The following is a 24,690-nucleotide window of genomic DNA, read 5'->3' on the forward strand; positions in this document are numbered from 1 at the left end:
TATATATATATATATATATATATATATATATATATATATATATATCAGATCGGATTATTTTTCCGATCAGCAAAAAAGTAAATAAAAAAAAACAAATGAATAAATAATAAATTAAAAGACTGTTTTGCTTTCCATTTTTAAAAACTATTTCATAAGTAATGAAACAAGGTGTCTCATGTTTTACATATTTAAAAATAAAATACTTCATTAATCATGTATTAAACTGCAGTATGAACAGTATCAGTGAAAGAAAAATAGCCTTTGTCAAAATCATGAAAAGTACAAAAAGAAAAAAGAAAAGCAGTAAACCTGATCTGAGTTCATAACTGGAACTTTTTTCTTTTACTGTTAGAGATGAAGATGTCTACATTGTGTGGTGACAATAATATTTTTATTTATAAGGCATCCATCCATCCATTTTCTTCCGCTTCATCTGAGGTTGGGTCACGGGGGCAGCAGGTCAAGCAAAGCTGCCCAGACCTCCAGATCCACACACACCTCCCCCAGCTCCTCCTGGGGAACCCCAAGCCAGCTGCGAGACGTAGACCCTCCAGCGTGACCTGGGTCTTCCCTGGGCCTCCTCCCGATGGGACGTGCTCGGAACACCTCTCCAGTGAGGTGTCCAGGGGCATCTGAAAAAGATGCCCGAGTCACCTCAGCTGGCTCCTTTCAACGTGGAGGAGCAGCGGCTCGACTCCGAGCTCCTCCCGAGTGACCGAGCTCCTCACCCTATCTCTAAAGGAGCGCCCAGCCACCCTGTGGAGGGAACTCATCTCGGCCGCTTGTACTCGCAATCTTGTTCTTTCAGTCATGAGCCAAATCTCATGACCATAGGTGAGGGTCGGAACATAAATTGATGGGTAAATCAAGAGCTTTGCCCCCCTGCTCAGCTCTCTCTTCACCATGATGGTCCGATACAGCGACAGCATCACTGCAGACGTTGCACCGATCTGACCACCTCGGTGTCTTCGGCCTCGGTAATGGATGAGTCCACCTCTGAGTCCCCCATCTCTGCTTCCTCTTCGGAAGAAGTGACGATGAGATTGAGGAGATCCATCTCCAGTCAGGGTCAACAGCTCCCCACCCGCACCGTAGACAGTGTTGGTGGGGAGCTGCTTCCGCCTCTGGAGGTGTCGGACAGTTTGCCAGAATTTCTTTGAGGCTGACCGGTAGTACTCCTCCATGGCCTCCCCGAACTCCTCCCAGACCCAAGTTTTTGCCTCTGTGACCGCACAGGCTGCAGCTCGCTTGGCCTTCCGGTACCTGTCAGCTGCCTCCAGAGTCCAACCTGCCAACAAAGACAAGTAGGACTCCTTCTTCAGCTTGACGGCATCCTTACTTCTGGTGTCCACCACCCGGTTCGGGTTTTGCCGCCGCGACAGGCACCAGAGACACTGCAACCACAGCTACGAGCGGCCGCATCGACATTGGAGGTGGTGAACATGGTCCACTCAGACTCCATGTCTCTAACCTCCCCCGGGAACTGGGAGAAGCTCTCCCGGAGGTGCGAGTTGAAGACCTCGCTGACAGAGGGTTCGACCAGTCGTTACCAGCAGACACTCACGATAAGTTTGGGCCTGCCAGGTCTGACCGGCTTACTCCCCTCCCAGTGGACCCAATTCACCACCAGGTGGTGAGCAGTCGACAGCTCAGCCCCTCTCTTCACCCGAGTGTCCGAGACACGTGGCCAAAGGTCAGATGATACGAGTACAAAGTCGATCATCGACCTCTGGCTCAGGGTGTCCTGGTGCCACGTGCACTTATGGACACCCTTGTGCTCGAACATGGTGTTGTGATGGACAAACTGTGACTAGCACAGAAGTCCAACAACTGAATACCAATCGGGTTCAGATCGGGGAGGCCATGCTTCCCGATCACTCCCCTCCAGGTCTCACTGTTGCCGCCCACGTGCGCGTTGAAGTCCCCCAGGAGAACAATGTAGTTCCCAGTCAGAGCACTATCTACTACCCCTCCCAGGGACTCCAAGAAGGTTGTGTACTCTGCACTGCCACTCGGCCTGTAGGCCGAGACAACAGTGAGAGACCTGTCCCCGACCCGAAGGCGTAATGATGCGACCGTCTCATTCACGGGGGTGAACTCCAACACATGGTGACTGAGCTGTGGAGCAATAAGCAATGCTACCCCAGCCCGCCACCACTCCCCATGGGCAACGCCAGAAAAGTGGAGCGCCCAGCCCCTCTCCGGGAGTTGGGTACCAGAGCCCAAGCTGTGCATGGAGGTGAGCCTGACTATCTCTAGTCGATACCTCTCAACCTCCCTCACAAGCTCAGGCTCCTTCCCCCTCAGCGAGGTGACATTCCACATCCCGACAGCCAGAGGCTGTGAGTGCGGACCGGGCAACCCGCCACCCGCCCTCGACCGCCACACAGGCGGAGGGTGGCGGTCGAGGGCCCACTCACAGGAGGGTGGGCCCACGTCGCTCTTTCGGGCTGGGCCTGGCCGGGCCCCATGGGTTCAGGCCCGACCACCAAGCGCTTGCACGCGAGCCCCAACCCCAGGCCTGGCTCCAAGGTGGGACCCCAGCTCCGCCATACCGGGCGACTTCTGGGTCCTTGATTTCATACTGGTCATGGGAGCTTCTGAACTGCCCTTAGTCTGACCCGTCTCCTGGGACCTGTTTGCCATGGGAGACCCTACCAGGGGCACGAAGCCCCCGACAACATAGCTCCTAGGATTATCCTGATACACAAACTCTCCCACTACGATATGGTGGCAGTTCAAGGGGGAGATTTATAAGCCTTTCTGGATAAATACTTTTATCCTATCCACTGATCAACATTCATTCAGATTACTGGTCCTTGTGAGCAGATGCTCGAAAACATTCAAGAATACTCATTCTTTTCTGGAGCTGTGGACTTTTTAGCCAGTTTGGCTCTGCACACGCTTCTAGCACGACGCTTGGTTCAGTGGGCTCACAGGTGCAGAGGGAAGAGATGAAGGACACTTTGTCCTCAACTTCTTTAACATTAAGATTCTTTCTGTGGTTGGATCCAGAATTGCAATGAGCCTATTTGTAGCAGAGCATGAGGCTGTAACAGCTACAGCAGGAGCTACAATCTCTTAGTGAGGCCGTTTCCCCCTTTTTTTATTACACAGGCTGCACAAGCACAGAACAGCTACATTTCTTCCACTCAGACTGTGATTTTAGCATAACTGCATAAAAATTAATGTAGTTATCACTTTAATAGAAGCCACCAAGACATAAAATCACACTCTTGAAAACTTAGCAATTAATCCACAGTTCATCTGCATGCAAAAACATGGGGTGTTGGCCATGCAGATCATGGATCAACTGTGATCACTAAGATCAATACCACAAGTGCATTTGGGGTGTGTCTTACTCTGCGTTGCTATTTACACACAAAGTAAAGTGCAGAGTGCAAAGGGGGTTATTTATTTGCTTAATTAATCTGAAACTGTTGCATTGCTCAGAAGTGAGAGGTTTTCTGGCGATGAAATGGATCTGCATATAAAACAATGGAACATGTGAGTGGGATCCAGGTCACTTCCAGGATTTGTTGGATACCACTGGAATGACTAAAGGCTGAGGCACACTCTGATAGAGAGAGCGAAAGGATATGTATTTAAATATTTTGTCTGTTGGCAAATTCATCAGTCTCCCGTGGAGTTGGGGCGCTAATGGACAAATGACATCACATTTCCACGGAGTTCTGTACTAAGCAGAACTCATTTTTAATGCAGCACCATTGTTTTTGTTTGTTTGTGTTATGCTTTTAACCATGTGAAAGCTTTTTGTTTTGTTTTGGATGTTCAGTAACTCTGGATCTTTTATTAAATGTTATGATTTAACAAAATTGATTAATTTGCATTTATTTCTTGACTCTGTGCTATATATATATATATATATATATATATATATATATATATATATATATATATATATATATATATATATATATATATATGTGTGTGTGTGTGTGTGTGTGTGTGTGTGTGTGTGTGTGTGTGTGTGTGTGTGTGTGTGTGTGTGCTCTAAAAAATGCTAAAAGAATTCTGGAGTGCCAGTAATTCTGAAAACAAAACTGCTTTCAGGAACATTTTCTTGAAAATGTGACATTTTCCTTGGATAAAGGCACATTTTCTTGTCTCGTTTAATTTTTTGTTTTTTGTTTTTTTGGGGGGGGGGGGGGGGGGGGATTCATGCTGTCCTGTATCATTAATCAAACACTTTCCTTTTTATGGGGCAGCAGCAGCAGGGGTTGAATGTAGAGAATAAGTGAAGCCATTAACACTGCTGAACGCTGGTGCCCTCAGACAGAATCCACAGCACTGAGCATTTTTCCTGACAAAGTGGTGCATCACTGTGTGTCAAAAACAGTTTCAGCATCATGTCAGTGAGTTTAATGTTGTGCAGACGCAGCAAATCTCCTGTGGCACATCGGGACGGTTGTAGCTGCGGGTGTCCTGTTCTGTGAAATCCTGTGAAATGACCATAAGCTGCTGACATCTCGGCCTCTTCACAGAAAACCAGAGCTGCAGAGGTTTTTCCTCAATTAACGGCAGCAGTGGAACATGAGCTTTACTGTGAGAACACTGCTGCTCACTGAGATACAGTAGCATAGGAGTGTCCAACCTTTTGAACTGAAACCGACTTTCAAAAGTTGACAGTGTATCAAGAGCTACTCAGTCATATCGAAAGCCGTAGCATAGCCGCAATTTATTGTGCACCAAGATAATCACACAATTTTCTGGCATAAAGAGAAAATTTTAACAATAATAATGCATTATGGAAGTAAATGTGCATGGTGCAAAGAATAGGCACAAGTAGGCCTAGGAGTGGCCTTTAACAACACAGCGCCTAACTCACACAAATATGTTGATTCAAAAAGTGCACTCAAATTTTGTGCAGTTTGTCTGAGGTTTGGTTGCTTGTTTTTCTGCAGTGGATTCCAGAATTGAACATTCATGCCAGGTGTTGCTCTGGATTTGAGCTCACTGTCATTGTTCAGTGTGAGGATCTCATTCTCACTAGCACAGATATCCAAGTTGAAGAGTGACACCACTTCAGACATCATGCAGTCCACACCTATGTTTTCCCCAAGTGGTAAAACAGAGAAAACTGACAACAGGCTCAATAGACGCAAAGTCAGTAAAGCACCTGTCAGATTTTGTCCAAGATGCTCAGCACGTGATCATTATAACGTGCATTCTCGAGCTCTGCCCAGTCTTTTCTCTGACACTTAAGTTGTGTGTCCGTTCACCCTATTGAGATATCCCATAATCCCTTGCATGCCAGAGAGGTGCTGCAGTCAAAATAACACAGACAAACCACATGATGACAGTTGCAAATGAACATTATATGACCAAAATGCCTTTTCATTGCATTTATAAGAGACTGCATGCATGACACCCCTGAACACTTGCTAAAATAAATATTCCAAATATTTCGTGTCTGCTACCTTCAACCTGTGTGGAACTTCATTAACATTGTACAAATTTCAGTCATCTTATATACATTACCCTGGAACAAACAGGACAAACAGTGTTGTAAAGGACAATAAGCAGGACATTAAAGAGCAAACTTCACTTTCCCCCAGAACGACATGAACAGGAAGCGATCGCATCTCACAGCGATTCCCATTGAAAATATCAGAGAAATCACTTGAGATTCTCTCATGTTTACATAAAGCAAACACAATAACAACATCTGAAGACCTAGATAATATATTCATGAGAGTTTTAGGCACAATATACAAAGAGTTTTACCTTGTGATGTTAATGCTGTTGTCTGTGTGCAGCAGTTAAATTGCAGCGTTATCACTCTATCTCAATGCATTTCTCAGTGTTGTTGACCTCTCGCAGAGCCTTTGCGGGATTTGAAACCTCAGTAGGGCAAAATGTGTGGAAAGTTCCGCAAGTCACAATTGCATGCTGTTTGATAGTAGGTGTAACTTGCTTTTAAACGTGTTCACAGAGCTGATCATGTTGATGATGTGTTTGTCCTTGAGCTTGTCAGTCAGATTGGTAAGAAAGGCTAAATCCAAAAGTTGTTCATATTCAGCATGGTGTGAACGTTTCAGAAATTCTTTAATTTGGGGCAATGATTCAGAAAACCATTACAGAAATTTACCTCTGCTGAGCCACCAAACGTCTGTGTGCAGCAGCAGATCTGTGTCTTCTGCAACCGTCTCCTCCAGCTGCACACAGAATAATCGCTTCTGTCCTGGCCCGAACAAAACACGCAATCGTCTTTTATATTTACAAACTGTTGTGCTGCTCACTGACTTTTCAATTCCTGGACGTTTTGGATGCGAGGGCTCTTCTTTGGCCTTTAACAGCAGCCGGCATCCTTATTGGTGCACTGCTGTGATCGGCTGGTTGGACATGCCAGCTGATCTAAGTGGGGGAAAGCAGTTGATGAGGCACTGACCAAAAGTGTGATTAAATATGGGTGAAAGGTCTTGCATAAAGAAATATATTTGGTGAACACACATACAATGGAATTCCAGTGCATAAAAAAATTGTGTATGCATGATAGATAAACCCTGTACATTTTTTACATTTTACAAGTGTCATGACCCCTGGACCCCCCCCCCCCCCCCCCCCCCGCCCCCAAGTCTTACCCAACACCGCCTGGGATATGCCAGTGTAATAGCACAGGATGTTTTTTGGTTTGTTGTAACAATTATAAGTACTGTGATATTTTAAGATTTATTATTTAAGTTTCATTTTATTGCCAAAATAAAATTCAGACAAATAAAATGTCGTGGTTTCTATTAGGGACAACGTAGATTGTCCACAGAATGGTACGAACAATTGTTTTTAGCAGGTTGAGCATTTCAAATCAAATTCAGCGATAAGTATAACCCCAGATACTGAAGCCTAATGGACGACTTTTAGCATGTTGGGAATCGTGTCTATGACATATTGTCTTTTATTTTGAAAAAAAATTAAAGAAGTGCCTGCATCATTTATGTACAGGAAAAGGATTTTCCATTAGCTGATAAAAAAAAAAAAAGTTCTGTAGATACCTTCCTTCTATGTGGCAGCAGTAATTAATTTTGGTGCCTTAAACCCAAAACGAAAGTGTCATAGCCTGAACATTTTAATTTTAAGAGCTTCACGCATCAGCCCTGCATGAAACGAGATTTATTCCCCTGCTGCTGGTTTTCATCCTGTTAGTCCTCCAGCAGTGGAGAACAGGTCCACGACCTTTGGTGTCTTCCATTCATCTGTTTCCATACCTGCTTACTCTAACTAAGGGGCATGGGGGGGCTGAAGCCTGTACCAGTAGTCACAGGGTGTGAGGTGGGGTTCACCCTGGACAGGACGCCAGTCTGTCACAGGGACACATATAGACAAAGAAACACGTCCACACCTACAATTTAAAGTTTTGAATCCATCTAACCTGCATGTCTTTGGATGTGGGAGGAAGCCAGAGCACCCAGAGGGAACCCACACAAACACGGGGAGAACATGCAAACTCCACACAGAAAGGCCACAGGGGGGAATCGATCCCATGACCTTCTTGCTGTGAGGGAACAGTGCTAACCACTAAGCCACTGTTCTGACACCTTTGGCGTCTTCTGTAGTAAAAATCAATAAATTAAAAAAAATACCAAAAAAAGAGACTAGAGTAGCTCATAGAGCACAAACCTCCACCAACATTACTTTCCAATTCCACAAATTTTTTCCTAGGAAAATTTTTCAGAGTCAAAGTCTTGTTAGAAGTGACTTTTTATAAGCTAAAATATAATACAAAATATCAAAAAGGGCTTTTCAATGTTAAAAAGAATCAAATATCGGCTAAATCCGCAATACGGATCAGATGCGGATCTTCATTCAGAGTGCCAGTTTGCACCTCACTGTCACAAATGAGAGTGACTGAGGCACTTTTGGGCTTTTCAATATAAAATTCAAATGTCCACAATCTGGATCAGATCTGGATCAAACTTTGTCAGGTGATAGTGAGTGTCAGTCTGTACCTCACCTTCAAATATGAGAGTGATTGGGGCACATTTGATTAAGATATAATGTAAAATATACATTAAATGGGGTTTTCAATGTTACATTTAAATGTCCACAAAATCTGTAATCTTTATCAGATCTGGATCAAACTTTGTCAGCTGATTAGACCCTGTCACACATAGCATGAATGAGGCTGAATGCCGTTCAGAATGAAGAATCGGCCCACATCCTCTGAATTTACAAATGATGATGCTTTGGAGGAGGAGACACTGAAAGGGGTGGAGCCAGGATAGATGGCTTTGTTTTGTTTTTTAAGATTTAAAGACTGGATGGCGAAGCTGTGGCTGAGGTGTGAATTCTGAGTGCTGCTGTAGTTGAGAATTTGATGCCACATTTGCAGCTCAGGCTGGATAACAACATTGGCTGAATGACAATAATTTAAAATAATCTCTTTGTGTGTGTTGAGCGCGAGAGCGATGTTTGTCTGTCTGGCTGATACACACCCGGATAATCCTCTCAGCACTAAGTAGCGCTGTGTGTGTTTGTGTGTTTGCAGAATCACCCTGGTCCTGGCCTGTCCTATGGATCTGAAGAACTTCCCCATGGATGTGCAGACGTGCATCATGCAGCTAGAGAGCTGTAAGTCCACCTACAGCATCCGTGCAGCCGTCAGTGATTTTCTGTGTGTGTGTGTGTGCGCACATGCAGAGATTCACAGCAGTGTCAGCCTTTAAAAAGAAACCATACTCACACTGACCACACGGGTTTACAGTGTGAACGCTGAGTTTCAGGACGTTTGTAACTGATTACTAATTTTAATTAGTAATAATCAGTTAAATTGTGGCTAAAACCACAATTTAACCAGCAGCCTAATCCCAGAATCACAGCTTTAGCTGAATTGAACTGTGTTGTATTATTTCTGGATTATTGCAGAATATTACAGCAAACACAAATAAAGACTTGAGGTGAAAAACCTTTTCTTTCTTCTTTTTCATGCATTCCAGAAATTGCTTTTGATATATTTTTGTTTAGTTTGTTTTTTCTTTCTTTCACTTTATCTTTCTATTTCACTCTTTCTATTTTCTTTTGTATTTACTTCATAATTTTTCTGTCTTGCTTGCTTTCATTTATTATTTCTATGTTACTTACGTATTTAATTTTCTTTCTTTTCCTTTTCCCTTTTTTCCACTTCTTTTGTATTTACTCATGTTTATTTTGTCCACCAAGGACATTAATTAAATCACCTGCGTTTATTTGTCTGTCTGTCTGACTGTTAGCAGGATGATGTCAAAACTACTGCACGGATTTTGACAAACTTTTCACCACAGAGAGATATTAGGCTAAGGAAGAACCCATTAAATTTTGGAGTTGATCCAGATCCGGATCTGGATTCTGGCTCAAGTTTCACTTTATATACGCTTTGAAGAATTACTGTTAGCAGGATTACGTCAAAACTACTTCACGGATTTTGATGAAATTTTTTCACAGATACATATTAGGCCATGGAAGACTCCATTAAATTGTTGAGGTGATCCGGATCCGGATTGGCAGACTCCGATTGCTCTTGTTCTTTATGTTACATTGTTTTGTTTTGTTTTGTTTTTCATTTTCTTTCTTTTTCTTATTTAGGTATTTTCTTCATTTTATTTTTCTTGTTATTTATTTATTTTTCTTTCTTTCTTCTGTATTTAGTTCCTTTTTCTGTTCTTTATCTTGCATACGTTGTTTCTTTGCCTGTTTTTCTTTCTTTCTTGTCTAGTTATTTTAGTTTTTATCTTTCTCTTGTCTTTTTAATTGTTTTATCTTTTTATATTGTTATTTTGTTTCCTTATTTTACTTTTTCACTTTCTTTAATATGTTGTTACCTTCTGCGTTTCTTATTTAATTACTTTTCATTTCTCTTTTTCTTTCTGTTTTTCTTATCTCTTTCTGTTTTTCTTTCTTGTTCAGCTTTTTTCTTTGTTGCTTTCACTTTTTATTCTACTGACTTGCTTTCTCTTTTACTCTTCCTTTCTCTTTTCCTTTCATTTGCTCATTAAATTGATCAAAAAACACACTACAGTACATCCGGTACTTTCGTTGAGGTACTTGAGTAGTGCTAATAGCTGGTCAGGTGACCACACCACAAGACACACGCATGCAGCAGAACTTTTTTTTTAAGTGCTGTGGGAGGGTGACCTTTGACCCCAGCCCAAGTAAGAAAAGATTCCAGCTGGAGGGAGGAAAGAAATAAATGCGAGATGAGAAAGTCTCACCTTGTGCTCTCTGCTCCCTCTGCAGTCGGCTACACCATGAACGACCTCATATTCGAGTGGGATGAGAAAGGCGCTGTGCAGGTTGCCGACGGCCTGACGCTACCTCAGTTCATCCTGAAAGAGGAGAAGGACCTGCGGTACTGCACCAAGCACTACAACACAGGTCAGTCAGCGTGCCGACATGCACGCTGGTCTGTCTGGTCCACACACAGAACGCCATTAACAGCTCAGTGCTGGAAATGAAGAATGAAAATATTTCAAACCACTGGTTTCAAACTGCCAGCCCGGGGGCCAGGTTTGGCCGTGTCCCCCAGTTGTTTCACACATTACCCCTGAAGCCTGGAAGACGATCCCAGGAGTCTTCAGGCTGCACAGTTGTCTGCAATGATTAACCGATTACGAATCCACCGTTAAATTAATCGATAACTATTTTGATAATTGATTAATTGTTTTGAGTCTTCTTTTTTTAAGACCAAATTCTCAGATTTCAGCTTCTTAAATGTAAATATTTTCTGTTTTATTTTACTTCTTTCATTTCTGCTCTCTTGCAGTAAACTGAATAAACAGGAGATTTGACGGCATCATCTACTGATCAACATTTTTCTTGACTTTCTGAAAAACTGCCCACAATTTTAAAGATATTTTCCCCAACTAAGGTTTCTTAGTTGTTGGTTTCTTTGTTTGTTTTTCTCCTTCTACTCTAAAAGAAACTTTGAGTGTTGTTCAGTAATGACAGAAATGTAAAACTGTAAACAGTCAGAAATGACTGATGATTTATTCACTTTGTCCGGTTGAATATTTTCATCTGTGTAATTAATCCAGCGTGGGATTCAGATCAGGTCTAGAGAGCACACACTGGTGTCAGGCATCACCACATGCACCACACTGCAGAACCAAACTTGGTTCTGGATGACAACCACCCACACAGATAACTGGTCCATCCCCACCTTTCCAAAGCAACCATTTATCTGCTGCAGCCAGGTGGAATGTGGGCCTGATTTTGGTCTTCCCTGCTTGTTGGGGTCTTCAACATTGAGGCACCTCTGTGGTGGATCATTCATTCATTCATTCGTTTTGGGGACACATATCTGTGTCCGAGGTGTTGTAGCATAAGACCAAACAGCTCATTCCACACTTCTCTGTCCTCAGCCAAGTCCTCTAACTATTCCCATGCCACCCTCCAGTATGTCCTGGGTCCTTGGTCCTCCTCACAGTAGACCTGCCTTGAAGATGTTGCTAGGCGGATGACCAGGGGGCTTCCTCACCAGATGCCTGAACCACCTCAGCCGGCTCATCTCAATGCAAAGAAGCAGCGGCTCAATTCGAGTTCCTCTGGGATATTCGAGCTTCTCACCAAGTCCCTGAGTGTAAATCCAGATACCCAATGGAGGATCCTCATTTTCACAGCTTGTATCCTTGACGTTGCTCTTTTGGTTATCACCCAAATCATAGGACTATAAATTGACTTCTAAATCAAGAACCTCGCCTTCTGGCTCATCCTCCAATGTGCACTGGGCAGGTTTGAGGGTAAGTGTGAAGCAACTGAGATGAGGATCAGCACCTCCAAACCTGAGACCATGGACATCTGTCTAATAAGTCCCCTCTGGGTCAGGGGAGATTTGCTGCCCCAAGTGAAGGATTTCAAATATCTTGGGGTCTTTTTCACAAGTGGGGGAAAGATGGAGTCTGTGCTGAGTCATCGACAGAGAAGCGCACCACATGGCCAAAATGGTGTAGCTGACAATACAAGTGATACTCCTCTTCTGAGTCTGTCTGCTCGTTTGACTCAAAGTCACTGTGGTGGTAACCAAAGTTCCTTCAAGAAGACCTAGTACCAAAGACATCCAGTCCTAGCTTTGGCACTGATTAATGTCAAAGTCTCACAACATGCAGAAAGTCAGGAAGCACCAGGACCCACAAGATGTGGACCTTGTGCTGAGTTTGATACCGTGGATCATCATATTCTACTCGATAAGCTGGAGAATCATTTTAGGATTACTGGGAGTGCCTTTGCGTGGTTGACGTCATACCTGACCAGTCGTTTTCATTGTGTTTTGTACAGTAACACTACCTCTAACCCTTAGTGACATGAAATTTGGGGTTCCACAGGGGTCTGTCTTAGGCCCCTGCTTTTCTCCCTTTATATAGCACCCATTGGGCACATATTGTGTCATTTGGGATTACCTTTCACTGCTACGCTGATGATACTCATTTATACATGCCAATAACTGCTGGTAATCTCATCCACATAAAATCCTTAGAAGATTGCCTTGCATCAGTGAGAAACTGGATGTCCAGCAACTTCCTACCTTTAAACTCTGATAATACTGAAATGATGGTTCTTGGTCCAGTGAGACATCAACATCAATTTGACCAGGTAATGGTTAGCCTAGGCTTGTGTGTCATGCATCACACTAACAAAGTGAGGAACCTTGGGGCAATTTTTGATCCTACGTTGTCCTTTGACCTCCACATTAGAGATATTTCGAGGACTGCTGTCTTCCACCTGCGAAATATAGTGAAGCTTCATCCCATCTTGTCTATGGCTGATGCTGAGACCCTGATTCATGCATTCGTCTCTTCTAGATTGGACTACTGCAATATTCTATTTTCTGGTTTACAGCAGTCCAGCATTAGGGCTCTCCAATTGGTTCAAAATGCTGCAGCCACAGTTTTGACAGGAACCAGAAAGTTTGATCACATTACACCCATTTTGGCATCTCTTCACTGGCTTCCTGTCCCAGTGAGATCAGATTGTAAGGTTCTGCTACTAGTCTATAAAATTGTTCACAGACTGGCACCTCCCTACCTAGCTGACCTAATTAAACCTTACGTACCGGCCCAGGCTTTCTGTTCTCAAGATGCAGGACTACTGTGTGTCCCTAGGGTGAATAAAAAGTCTGTGGGTCACTGAGCTTTCTCTTGTCATGCCCCTTTTCTGTGGAATGATCTCCCTGCATCAATAAAACAGTCAGATTCTGTGGAGACCTTCAAGTCCAAACTTAAGACACACTTATTTTCCCTTTCGTATGGCTGGCATACTGGCATAGTATAGTGCTACACTTTCTACTCTTTCAATTCGTTTTATTAGTAAATGGAACGTGCCATGGCCTCAACTTTATTTAAATTCTGGGTCTTTTAGTGAAGCTTAGGGCTAGTGACCTGCAGTCACCTTAGTATTTATTCTGTTTTTCTGATTGCTTAATGCTGACAAATGACACTGTATTTGTCTTTCTGATGCTTGATTCTGCTTTTTTCCTTTCTCTCTGTTTGAGGTGCGGCTCCATCCAGAGATGGGTGTGGTATCTGTTCCAGAAACCGTCCTGTGCATCGGCAACATTTCCTGTATGTTCGTTTTGTGAATTGTTTTGTAATTTGTGTCTGTAGCATGGCCCAAGCAGAGGGTAACCCCTTTGAGTCTGGTCTGCTTGAGGTTTCTACCTCAGAGGGAGTTTTTCCTTACCACTGCTGCTCTGGGGGTTGGTAAGGTTAGACCTTACTTGTGTGAAGCACCTTGAGGCAACCTTGTTGTGATTTGATGCTATATAAATTAAAATAAATTGAAAATTGAAACTGACCTTCATTCTCCAGCAAAAATATCAGGCTCACCAAACACCTCTTTCTATTGACTTCACAACTCCATAAGCTCTCACCAGGTGTCTTTTGAAAGCCCAAGAACATCACTGCAGAGATAAGTGAACGTGTCTACAAGTTTGACACTTTGACCATATACAGATACATGTCTGACGGCCAAGTCCAGGAACTCACTGGACACCTGGATTTTAGTCTTGAACCAGGACAATCACAAACCCAGGTGAAGACAGTTGCTAAAGTCAAGTTATTCATTGATTCCACAAAGATCAGAGCATCATCTCAGAAGTCAAGGTCAGAAAACCTTTCCTCACCAACAAAGGCAGCTAAGCTGTAGGTTTCCACAGCCCTGCCCAGGACTCTGTTCATGGGTCCTGGGTCGTTGAACACTCTCGGAGCCAGAACACATCCCAGAGGAACACCAAAATTCACTGGTGAAACTTTAAGATTTTCCCCCACACTGTCCACTCAGTACCTGTGTATGGACTGACTAAGGCAAATTGTTGGGCATCCCACAAATTCTCAAGATGTCCCAGAGGCCAGCAACTGAATCAAACACTGTGAAACTCAGCGTACACTGCAAAGAAGCGCAGCTGGTAATCATGGTTAGTTTCAATGAGTATTCACGGACCAAGGATGCTGTCTATGATGGTGTCTTGAGCAGGAAACCAGACATTTCCAGTGGCTGGTCAATGAATTAGTTTTTGAGAAATGCTCAAAATTTCCCCATCTTGGTATTTAAAAGAAAGTAAAAATAAATGACACAGAATCCACATCTGGATTTTGATTAACCTGGAAAAATACAATTTTTGATTCTTCCAAGATTCATGACAATTGAAAATTAGAAAAAACAGACCTCAAGGAAAGTGTGTGTGTGGGGGGGGGGGACAGATATTACTGCAAAAGAGAAGAAATGAGAAAAAAAGATTGAAGCAAAGAATTAGCATGAATGTGAAGGAAAATCAGGAAACAAACAATTGTGAAAGAAATAAGAGCACAAGCTGTCAGCATGATGCTGTATAAGATGACTAAACAGTGAGAAATGAAGAAAAAAAGAGAGAACAGCAAGAGGAGAATCTCGTAGAGGACGGGGGCAACTGCCATGCTCAGTTTCTTCCTCCGGGTTTTCAAAGTGTGCCTGAAAACCATCTGTTCAGTCCACCTCACCAACCACGGCAGGAAATTAGATTTTTCCTGAAAATAGACACAATAATGGATTGTGTTTTATTTGGGAAGAGGGGCGGGGAGCTATTGGCTTTCTTTTTTTGCGTGTTTTATTGTAAAAACACACAGCCATCCATCCATTTTCTATACCCACTTACTCCAATTAAGGGTCATGGGGGACTGGAGCCTATTCCAGCAGTCATAGGGCGAGAGGCGGGGTTCACCCTGGACAGGGTTGGGCTTCACCCAACCACTAACCATGAGTAAAAAAAAGTATTTGTGTTGTCATTCATATTCTCTTAAAAATGGCCAAAAAAGCAAAAATTCTGTCAGAATATGTAAATATTTGAGCACAACTGTGTGTGTGTGTGTGTGTGTGTGTGTGTGTGTGTGTGTGTGTGTGTGTGTGTGTGTGTGTGTGTGTGTGTGTGTGTGTGTGTGTGTGTGTATATATATATATATATATATATATATATATATATATATATATATATATATATATATATATATATATGTGTGTGTGTGTGTAATGGCTTTATTTTGACACAAAATGTGCTCCTCTCAAAATGTGACCCTGTGACTTAAATCAAGCGCAGCTTTTCTTCTTCTATGGTGTTTAATGGCAGCTGGCATCCTTATTGTTGCATTGCTGCCACCTTCTGCATCAGTCCATTATAGCAGGACTAAATCCTCTCGATGAGCTCAGTGTCTGTCAAGTATTTAAAAAGGCAACACATCCTCCTCTCACTTGACCTTATGGTTAAAATTCTTCCCACAGAAACATCTTTCAGGCCTTAAGGCCCTTCACACATAGTGCAAATACGTACAGTTCCAGGGCGACTCACAGCGGTAGAGCTCGTATGAGCACACCACAAAATATCGCGCCGACGGGCAGGCATGCATGATGCTGGTGCGACGGTTTGTGCACGGGAACACTGTGCCAGCAGCTACACGATGTGTAACCAGAAAAATAAATAAATAAATACATTGTTGTGTGGGCCGCCAGAAGAGGAGGTACTGCTGGCCCACCACCAGAGGGCGCCCCGCCTGAAGTGCGGGCTTCAGGCACGAGAGGGCGCTGCCGCCTCAGGAACAAGCCGTGGTGACAGCTGTCACCCATCATCCGTGACAGCTGTCACTAATCATCCAATCCACATCTGGAATAAAAGCAGGAAGACACCTCCACCACACTGCCGAGATATCATCTTCTACCAGAGGTAATATCCTCAGCCTTTTTGTGATATTTTGTAAATCAGTTTATTGTGAGTGTTTGCAGGAGTACCGGTCCTTTTTGTGGAGGCTGTGCAAGACGGCACTCTTTTTCCTCTGAGGGATCGCTGCAAGTATTGAGTGAGAGGTGGAGGTGGAATTCCCACCAGGTTTGTTACTGGGTGTTCACACACCCACCCTTGACTGTCTTTGCTTTCTGCCAGCAGTACCAGATCCGACACGCCGTGAAGGTGGCCACCTGGGGACTCCGGGACTTGGTGGCTCCAGTATTCCTCGGGTTCGGTGGCAGTGGGAATCGTGTGGTTCCAGTTCGTTTCCAGACGGGCGTCTCCTATCGTCGAGCCTGCCCACACGACACCTTATTGATTGACTTTTGCACATTCTGTAATCTGCTGTGTTTAGTTGTGTCATTCACAACAGTAAAGTGTTATAATTTGACTCCTTCCATTGTCCGTTCATTTACGCCCCCTGTTGTGGGTCCGTGTCACTACACTTTCCCAACATACATGCTGCGACAGTTTCGTGCATGCGGGACCACAACAGCTTTTCACAGCAGTTGCATGTTGTGGTTGAAAATAAAAAAATAAACAATACATGCTACCCACGGGAATTGAACCCACGCCTGATTTCCAGTCAGAAACTTTACTACTGAGCTACCATTGTTGTTCTGTGAAAGCTGTGGGAAACTGCCTGATATCAGAAAGGACATGGACATATTAAAAAAAAAATCCACACACCATGTGAAAACACCTCATTTATCAAACGAGCAATACAAATATGATCCATCGGTTCCTCTGTAGATGACCCATGGTCACTGACATACAGTCATGAAATAACATGAATGAGAAGCAGTGTGCTCTGATCATGTCCACATCTACTGGCGGTATCCAGCCGGCCCGAGCGCATGTCCTGCCGGTGCGTCACAGGACTGACACCGTGTCATGTGGAATAGAGCTCACGTGGGTGATATAACAGTCAGATCACCCGCTGATCTGACGGTCCGTTTCAACCTGGGGGCAGCCTGTTAATGGGCTGCAGCGTGCACGCGCTCGCTCATTGCAGGCCGTCGCCAAGCGATATGTTTTTATTTATGTCCATGTGATGACAGCAAGCAGACACACGTGTGTCAAGTGGGCAGTTGTTAGTTCATGTCCATCCAAACACAGTACGTGTTGTTGCTGCTTCTGTTGGCGGACACAGTTTCTGTCAGTTCAGCGCACACACCAGAGCCACACTCGTGGGGCACTTAGACAAATTTCACTGCCAGTATGACAGTGATTGTCTGTTGACTTGTCATGTTAATAGTGCAAATGGCCACACATTTTGTAAGTGCCAAACGAGCGGTGTTAGATGTTCATGTGTGTCACCTGGAATTTGGCCGACACCTGCCGCAAGAGGGTTCGATGGGCTTGCACAGCACACACTCTGTCTTTCAGCTGCTGGTGTGCGCAAATAGATGTAGCAACAGGTGTAGGCGGCAGCTACGATTTTACACATTTTGCACACAATTCCTGCTTCATGTGCACTTTATGCACAAATTGACCAAATCCACATTATGTGTGAAGGGGCCTTGACAATTGAGTTCCTCCAGTTTTTACTGTTTAATAGATAAACCATTCAAAAATGATGAGCTCTAGTTTGTAAAATAAAATATTTTGAGGGAAAATTAAAGCACTGTGTTAAATACTGTACAGGTACGGTCACTGGTTATGATTTTTTTATTTATATTACAACTGGTTGCATTTGAAAGGGCTGCATTCTGGTGATGGCATTTCACAACATTTTATTTAGAATTTCATTGGTCAGGTGGTGGCATTTGGCATTATTATGCGATATTGACCTGTGATGGTCTTTTTTTATTTAATTTTTTTTAGCTCCCGATTTTCTATCGGAATACAAACTACAGGCACTGCAGTAGTATAGACAAACAAACACATTCACACCCACACACGCCTACAGACAAGTTTCCAATCCATCTAACCTGCATTTCTTTGGATGTGGGAGGAAGTCAGAACACCCGGAGGGAACCCACACAAACATGAGGAGAACATGTAAGCTCCAGGTGGGAATAGCTTCCCTGACCTTCTTACTGTGAGGCAGCAGTGCTAACCACTAACCCACCAAGCTGCTCAAAAACAATGATATAATTTCAAATTAATTAAAAAAAACAAAAACTTTGGTAGAACATGATTTTTTTTTTTTTTTTTTTTAATTAATGGAAGTCTCGCTCCTGCCTCTAATTTTCATCATCCATCCACCCTTCAGCAACCATCCAGCAGGGGACAAAGACGTCTATGGGATATTAATTGTTTTTCATGTTTTCCTCATTATAGTCATTATTCATTTTACATGAATATATATATATATATATATATATATGGGTGTGTGTGTGTGTGTGTGTGTGTGTGTGTGTGTGTGTGTGTGTGTGTGTGTGTGTGTGTGTGTGTGTGTGTGTGTCAGCACATTTACTGTTTGAAACCTTTGAAAAATTATTACCCCTAATATTTACAAATGGATTTATGAAAAATGTGACCTTTTTTACCTTCATGAAGTTCTTTTGTTGATCTTCTTGATGATTTATTATGTTGTCTCCTGGAAATTGTAAGAAAATAGGATAAGAGAGATGCTGAAGGAATATTTTACTAGTAACTTTGTGATGTCATGGCTAAAAGTGGCTATTTTTCTTTTTTTCTTCTTCTTCTCACAGTTGGAAATTTTTCAATGTTTTCTGTGTCATATTTTGTAGCCCAGAATTATTATTTTTTTCACTTTGAAGTTGTTTTTTACACCAATAAACCGCTTATCGTTTTTACGATATGTTGATATGTCATGAATGTTATGTCATTTTAGTAAGGCTATTGCAAGACGTTCGTACAAAAGTCAAGCAGATTTTGACAATGGTTTAAAGTAAATAGTTTGATCATAAAACTGGAATTTCTACATGTAATTTATTCTGACATAAGTAAAATAAATTACTGAATGGAAGCAATATAAAGAATTTGGAATAACAAATAAAATAATTTAACTACTCTGTGAAGTTGGTTCAGCTTAATTAACTTTATGAAGGACAAAGCAAATCAAACGTGCTAAACTACTTAACTAACTGCTTTATAAACTTGAGTTAATCCGAATATAAATGTCTCCTGGCATTTATTCAGCAATGTCGGAGTGGGAATTACTTAAAATGATCCATGCAAATTGTTCCTTTAATTTTTCTTTTTAAGTTGAGCCAGTGTGTGTTTTCTTTTTTTGGGGAGTGTGTCCTCAAGCTGAGCAGTTAATTAATACTATACTTTGCTTGGTATTTTTAACACGTGCACTAATAGATCACAGTCAGTGTGAGGATGAGGACACGGAAACACTTTCTCACCCAAACACGCCACAAGCATGTTTTAAAGGAAACAAAAGCCCTCTGCAATGCAGCAGGAAGCACAATTAGTATTTCAAGCAGCATCTCTTTCTTTGTGCGTGAGATGGAGTGAATGAAAAGATGGAAAGTAATAAAAAAAGACAAAAGAGGTAATGTTCCCTCGCTTTCTCGTCCCGGTAGACTGCAGCTAATAAATCTGAGGGGAAACGACACCTTAATTCCCTCTTAATGCTTGACACGTGCACACTCGACCATGCGCTGTAATCACACAAACACGTGCACACTCGTACAAACATGCACGGCCACACAGGCGAAGCACGCACGGAGGGTCATAGAGCAGAGATGAAAACAGCCCAACAACAAGTTTACCTGGAATTCAAAATGCTTCTCAAAGACACAAAGATGATGTTTAAAGGCACAAAAATTTACATTTCATTTACATTTATATATATATATATATATATATATGTATATATATATATATATATCAGCATTTGGTGATGCTGATATCTTTGAATAAGTCTTTATTAAGTCTTTTGGGTCCCAGTGGTTCCTGTCACTGTACTAGAGCTATTGGTGAAATTCTAATGGTAAACATCCAGAAGGTGGCAATATTGCTCCATTTCAAGAACCTTGATTACAGGCTAATGTCGCCATAATGACAAAACTCTTCTTTATAATATATGTGCATGAACCTTCCACTCTCAGAATGCATAATAAATTATTTGGATGTGGAATATTAGCAACACATTTATCTGTAATAATTCAGGCTCAGTGCTAAAGAGGTTTTTAAAGTAGTTTCATCTGGATATTTGTCTTCAATTTTACTTTCTTCTGAGTTGGCTTTTTTCTGTTTTTGTAAACTGCTCCTTGTGTTTCTGTTTATCTGTGCAGCTGGAACATTTGTAATTCTTATGGATTAATAAACTTGTCGGATTCTTATTCTACTAACTTTTGATCCATTGAGTTTGCAAAGTAGAGACACTTTATTTAATTTTTTTTATTGTTTATAAGAGGAAACGCTCCACTTGTCTCCGCTGACAGAATGTAATTACTGAGAGGAGATAAAATTTTGAACCGTCTGTTGTTTAAGTGTTACTGACGTGCTTGTTTATGTTCAGCAAAGGGAGGACACAGTGCTGTCCCCTTTCAACATGTCCTACATCTCTAAGTACAGTCTGCAGGTTCGAGAAGATGTTGTGTTGACATGCATGCACACACACACACACACGCACACACACACATTCTGGTGCGTATTTTCCTGCAGCAGACGTAAGTGTGTGTGGGCCCCCACGCTGAATAATTTCAATCTTCTTATCAGATGGAAAACATGGACAGCACTTAAAAAGCTCTGAAGTGTATCACGGCTATAAATCAAGACCGGCTTCATCGACTCTCCTCCTTTCATTTGCTCGTATCCTCTCCTGTCTCCTAATATCTCCTTCTCCTCCTCTCCTCCCCGTTCTAACCCTCCGTATCAGTCTTTCCTCTCCTCCTTCTCCTCCTCCCATCACTCCGGTCTTGTCGGCTGCAGTCTAATTGATGAAAATGCTTTTCATTGATCTTCTTTGATTAAATGGATCGTCAGCCATTTTGCTCCGCTGCTCTTTTCTGGAGTTTATTAGGAGACCCAGTGTGCTCATTACATTACAGAACGAAGAGGTACATTTGTTAGTGCTGCAGTGCAAATAAGCCACCAGCAGCATAAATTAATTTGATCTCCTGTTTTATGTCTGGACTGGGTGCATCCACCGCACATCACAGCCGACCATGGTCCAGTTTACCAACCATGTAGGTAGACCTCTGGTCCATCCCCACCGCCTGAAAGCAGCCCTCTACCTGCTGCAGCCAGGTGGTGTGTGGGCATGTCCTTGGCATTTTCCAGTTCTTGAGGTCCTCAAAACTGAGGCACCTGTGCGCTGGATCGGGTCCAGAGAAACACACCATATTGTTACGTCATAACTAACATCCCTCACAGCACAAGTAGTGCTTCTCATCTGAATTCACAAATAAGTACCTGCTAAGTGCTAAGTAGCAATAGCTTGAGTGACACAAAATTCAAAACTTACATTACTAGCATACCAAGTCAATGGAAAATAGCTTTTACTTTTTTTTATTTATTTCATTTATACAGCACCAAATCACAACAGAGTTGCCTCAAGATGCTTCACACAAGTAAGGTCTAACCTTACTAACCCCCAGAGCAAGCACACAGGTGACAGTGGTAAAAAAAAACTACCTCTGATGATTTGAGGAAGAAACCTCAAGCAGGCCAGACTTAAAGGGGTGACCCTCTGCTTGGGCCATGCTACAGACACGATTGAAATTACAAATATACAGGAAATTTTTGGAGTCCATGCTGGTGTCCAGGACAGGAGGCTGGCTGGGGAAGGGGGCATTTGGGTCCACAGATCCCATGTATTTCATGACTATTGCAGAAGAAAACACTCACTCCCACTTCTGAATGTAGCCGCACCTCGGACAGAGAGAAAAAAAACAGAATCAGGCAACAAATAAGGTATAATTTGTGAGCATTAAGCGACAACAAAAACAGAAGAAATACTAATGTGATCGCCGGCCACTAACTTGAATGACATATCAAAAATAATATCCATCCATCTTCTACCGCTTAGTCCAATCAAGGGTCGCGGGGGGCTGGAGCCTATCCCAGCAGTCATAGGGCGTGAGGCAGGGTACACCCAGGACAGGATGCCAGTCTGTCACAGGGCCACAAACAGACAAACAAACACAGACACACCCACACGTAGACCTAAGGACAATTTCTAAAGATTCCAATCCACCTAACCCGCATGTCTTTGGATGTGGGAGGAAACCGGAGCACCCGGAGGAAACCCACGCAAACACGGGGAGAACATGTAAACTTCACACAGAAAGGCCCCAGGAATTGAACCCACGGCTTCTCGCTGTGAGGCAACAGTGCCAACCACTAATCCACCGTGCCGCCCTCAAAAACAATATGTTATATGTTATACTAACGTATTTACTAAGAGCTACCTACCATTAACTTAAGTGACTCAAAATTTGCAAACTAGCAGCAACTTGAGTGACTCATAAAATTCACAAGTGCCTGTTAGTGTTACTAACATAACAACACCAATTAGCATTAACTTGAGTGACGCATGAAATTCACAACCCACATTACTAACATATGTACCAAGCACTAAATAGCATGAACTTGAATGACAACAAATTCACAGCTTTTAAAAAAACAACTTGTATTCCTAACATACCTAGTAAGTGCTAAGTAGCTTAAACTTGAATGACACATCAAATTCACATTTCAAGTAACGAAGCACTAAATTGCATTAACTTAAGTGATGCATGAAATTTGCAACTCACATAATTAACATATTAACTCAGTGCTGACTAGCATTAACTGGGGTCATGAATCATATTTAAAAGTAATGCTAATTTGCTGACTTGTAATGTTATACACACAGTTCATGAGATATGCTCTTAAAATACTATCTAGTAAGCACTAAGTAGCTTAAACTAACTAACATACAATTTAACTCACTAACTCGCGTTAATATGTATGACACATCAAATTCATCACTAACATTAATTCACTATTTACTCACCACTAACTACCATTAACTAGGGTCATCAAGGAATCAAGGAAATTTTATTGTCATATGCACAGAACAGAACTTTCCTGCACAATGAAATGTGGCTACTGCATTTAACCCATCCTATTTGCCAGTAGGAGCAGAGGTCGCCATTAGGCGCCCGGGAACCAGCTCCAGATGTACATCCCTGCCTTGGTCAACAGCAGGGCTGAGCAAACCAACACCGACCCATAACAAACAACACACATAACACACAACACATAGGCCGGCCCGGTACATAAAACATATATATGAAAGCATGAATAATGCAATGAGTAAAGCTAGTTTGCTACCTTCTAATGTTATAAGCAAGTGTTGAAAACAGATTACATTCCTAACATATCTAGTCAGCACTAAAGCCCCTTTCACACTGGCGTATTCGTAGAGCTGCGTTTTGTGGCGTATCGTCTACGCTCTATGTCGAGTTTTTCTCCCTACGCAGCAGTATGTTGAGGGCTACATGCGTAGGACAGAAGAAAACATGTTTAATTTTTAAACATGTTTAATTTTCTTCAGCATAGAGTGCTGGACACAGTTTTAAGCAGGCCTGCGCAGCACAGCGTTACTGCAAACAAGTCTGTGCAACACGGCGGTCCTGTATACAACCAAAAACTGAGTGTGTGAATCCAGAGGAATCAGCTGGCGAACACGATCACACAGCCCACAGCGCCTATGTGTGCTCAGAACAGGGAATCAAACCTCACCTCAGAAATCCAACAACAGGTTGGTCACTCTCTCTCTCTCTCTCTTTCATCGCTGCATGTCGGTGCAATCATGAGACGCCCTGATCAATCAGGTCTGATCAAACCTGAATATGCACTGTGACTTTAAAATAAAAACTTTGTCACTGCATGTCGGTGCGATCATCAGACACCCTGATCAGTCAGGTCTGATCAAACCTGAATACGTGCTGTGACTCTCTAACATAAAAACGCAGTTGCTGCATGTCGGTGCGATCATCAGATGTCCTGATTGATCTATGGAGGAAACACAGGAAGAAACATATTCCCTGGAGCAGCACATTATCTTTTTTTTCTTCAAAGCACATTCATGTTAATAACAGTGACATTGCAGATTGTCATTCATTCCCAAACAAGGACAACAAGGCCAAACCAGCCATCATTATTAGGTTTACAAACAGAAAAATTAAGAATGATTATTTGTTGTGGCAGTCCAAGAAGTTGAGAGGCCCTGATGTGTACGTTAATGAACACCTGACAAAGAAAAATGCTGATATAGCAAGAGAAGCTAGAATCCTCCAGAAACAACAGAAAATACAGGCGACGTGGATGAGAAATTGTAAAGTGATGATTAAGTTAAATGTATCACCGGAAGAAGCTAAAATTATAGTGGTAAGAGAACATTTGGACTTGGAAAGGTTTAAGTGATGGGTATCTGTTCACTGGCTTAGTAATGGTTTGGTTTGTGTGTCAAAGGAGCATGGGTATAATCAGATTTGGGAAATGATTTCCATAGCATCTATGTGTTTACATCATGTAGT

The 24,690-nt window shown here is 42.5% G+C and overlaps 1 protein-coding gene across 4 annotated transcripts in view; it reads left to right on the forward strand.

Moving 5' to 3' along the window:
• Positions 1-24,690, forward strand: part of glra1 (glycine receptor, alpha 1) — a 338,979-nt gene that overhangs the window by 240,468 nt on the left and 73,821 nt on the right. For all 4 annotated transcript variants that reach the window (XM_034182305.1, XM_034182307.1, XM_034182308.1 and 1 more), the window contains 2 exons: positions 8,507-8,589; positions 10,231-10,368. In XM_034182305.1, the coding sequence (XP_034038196.1) occupies positions 8,507-8,589; positions 10,231-10,368 (221 nt within the window). The remainder of the gene's footprint in view (positions 1-8,506; positions 8,590-10,230; positions 10,369-24,690) is intronic.

Source organism: Thalassophryne amazonica, chromosome 11 (assembly GCF_902500255.1).
Source record: "Thalassophryne amazonica chromosome 11, fThaAma1.1, whole genome shotgun sequence".
Taxonomy (NCBI): domain Eukaryota; kingdom Metazoa; phylum Chordata; class Actinopteri; order Batrachoidiformes; family Batrachoididae; genus Thalassophryne; species Thalassophryne amazonica.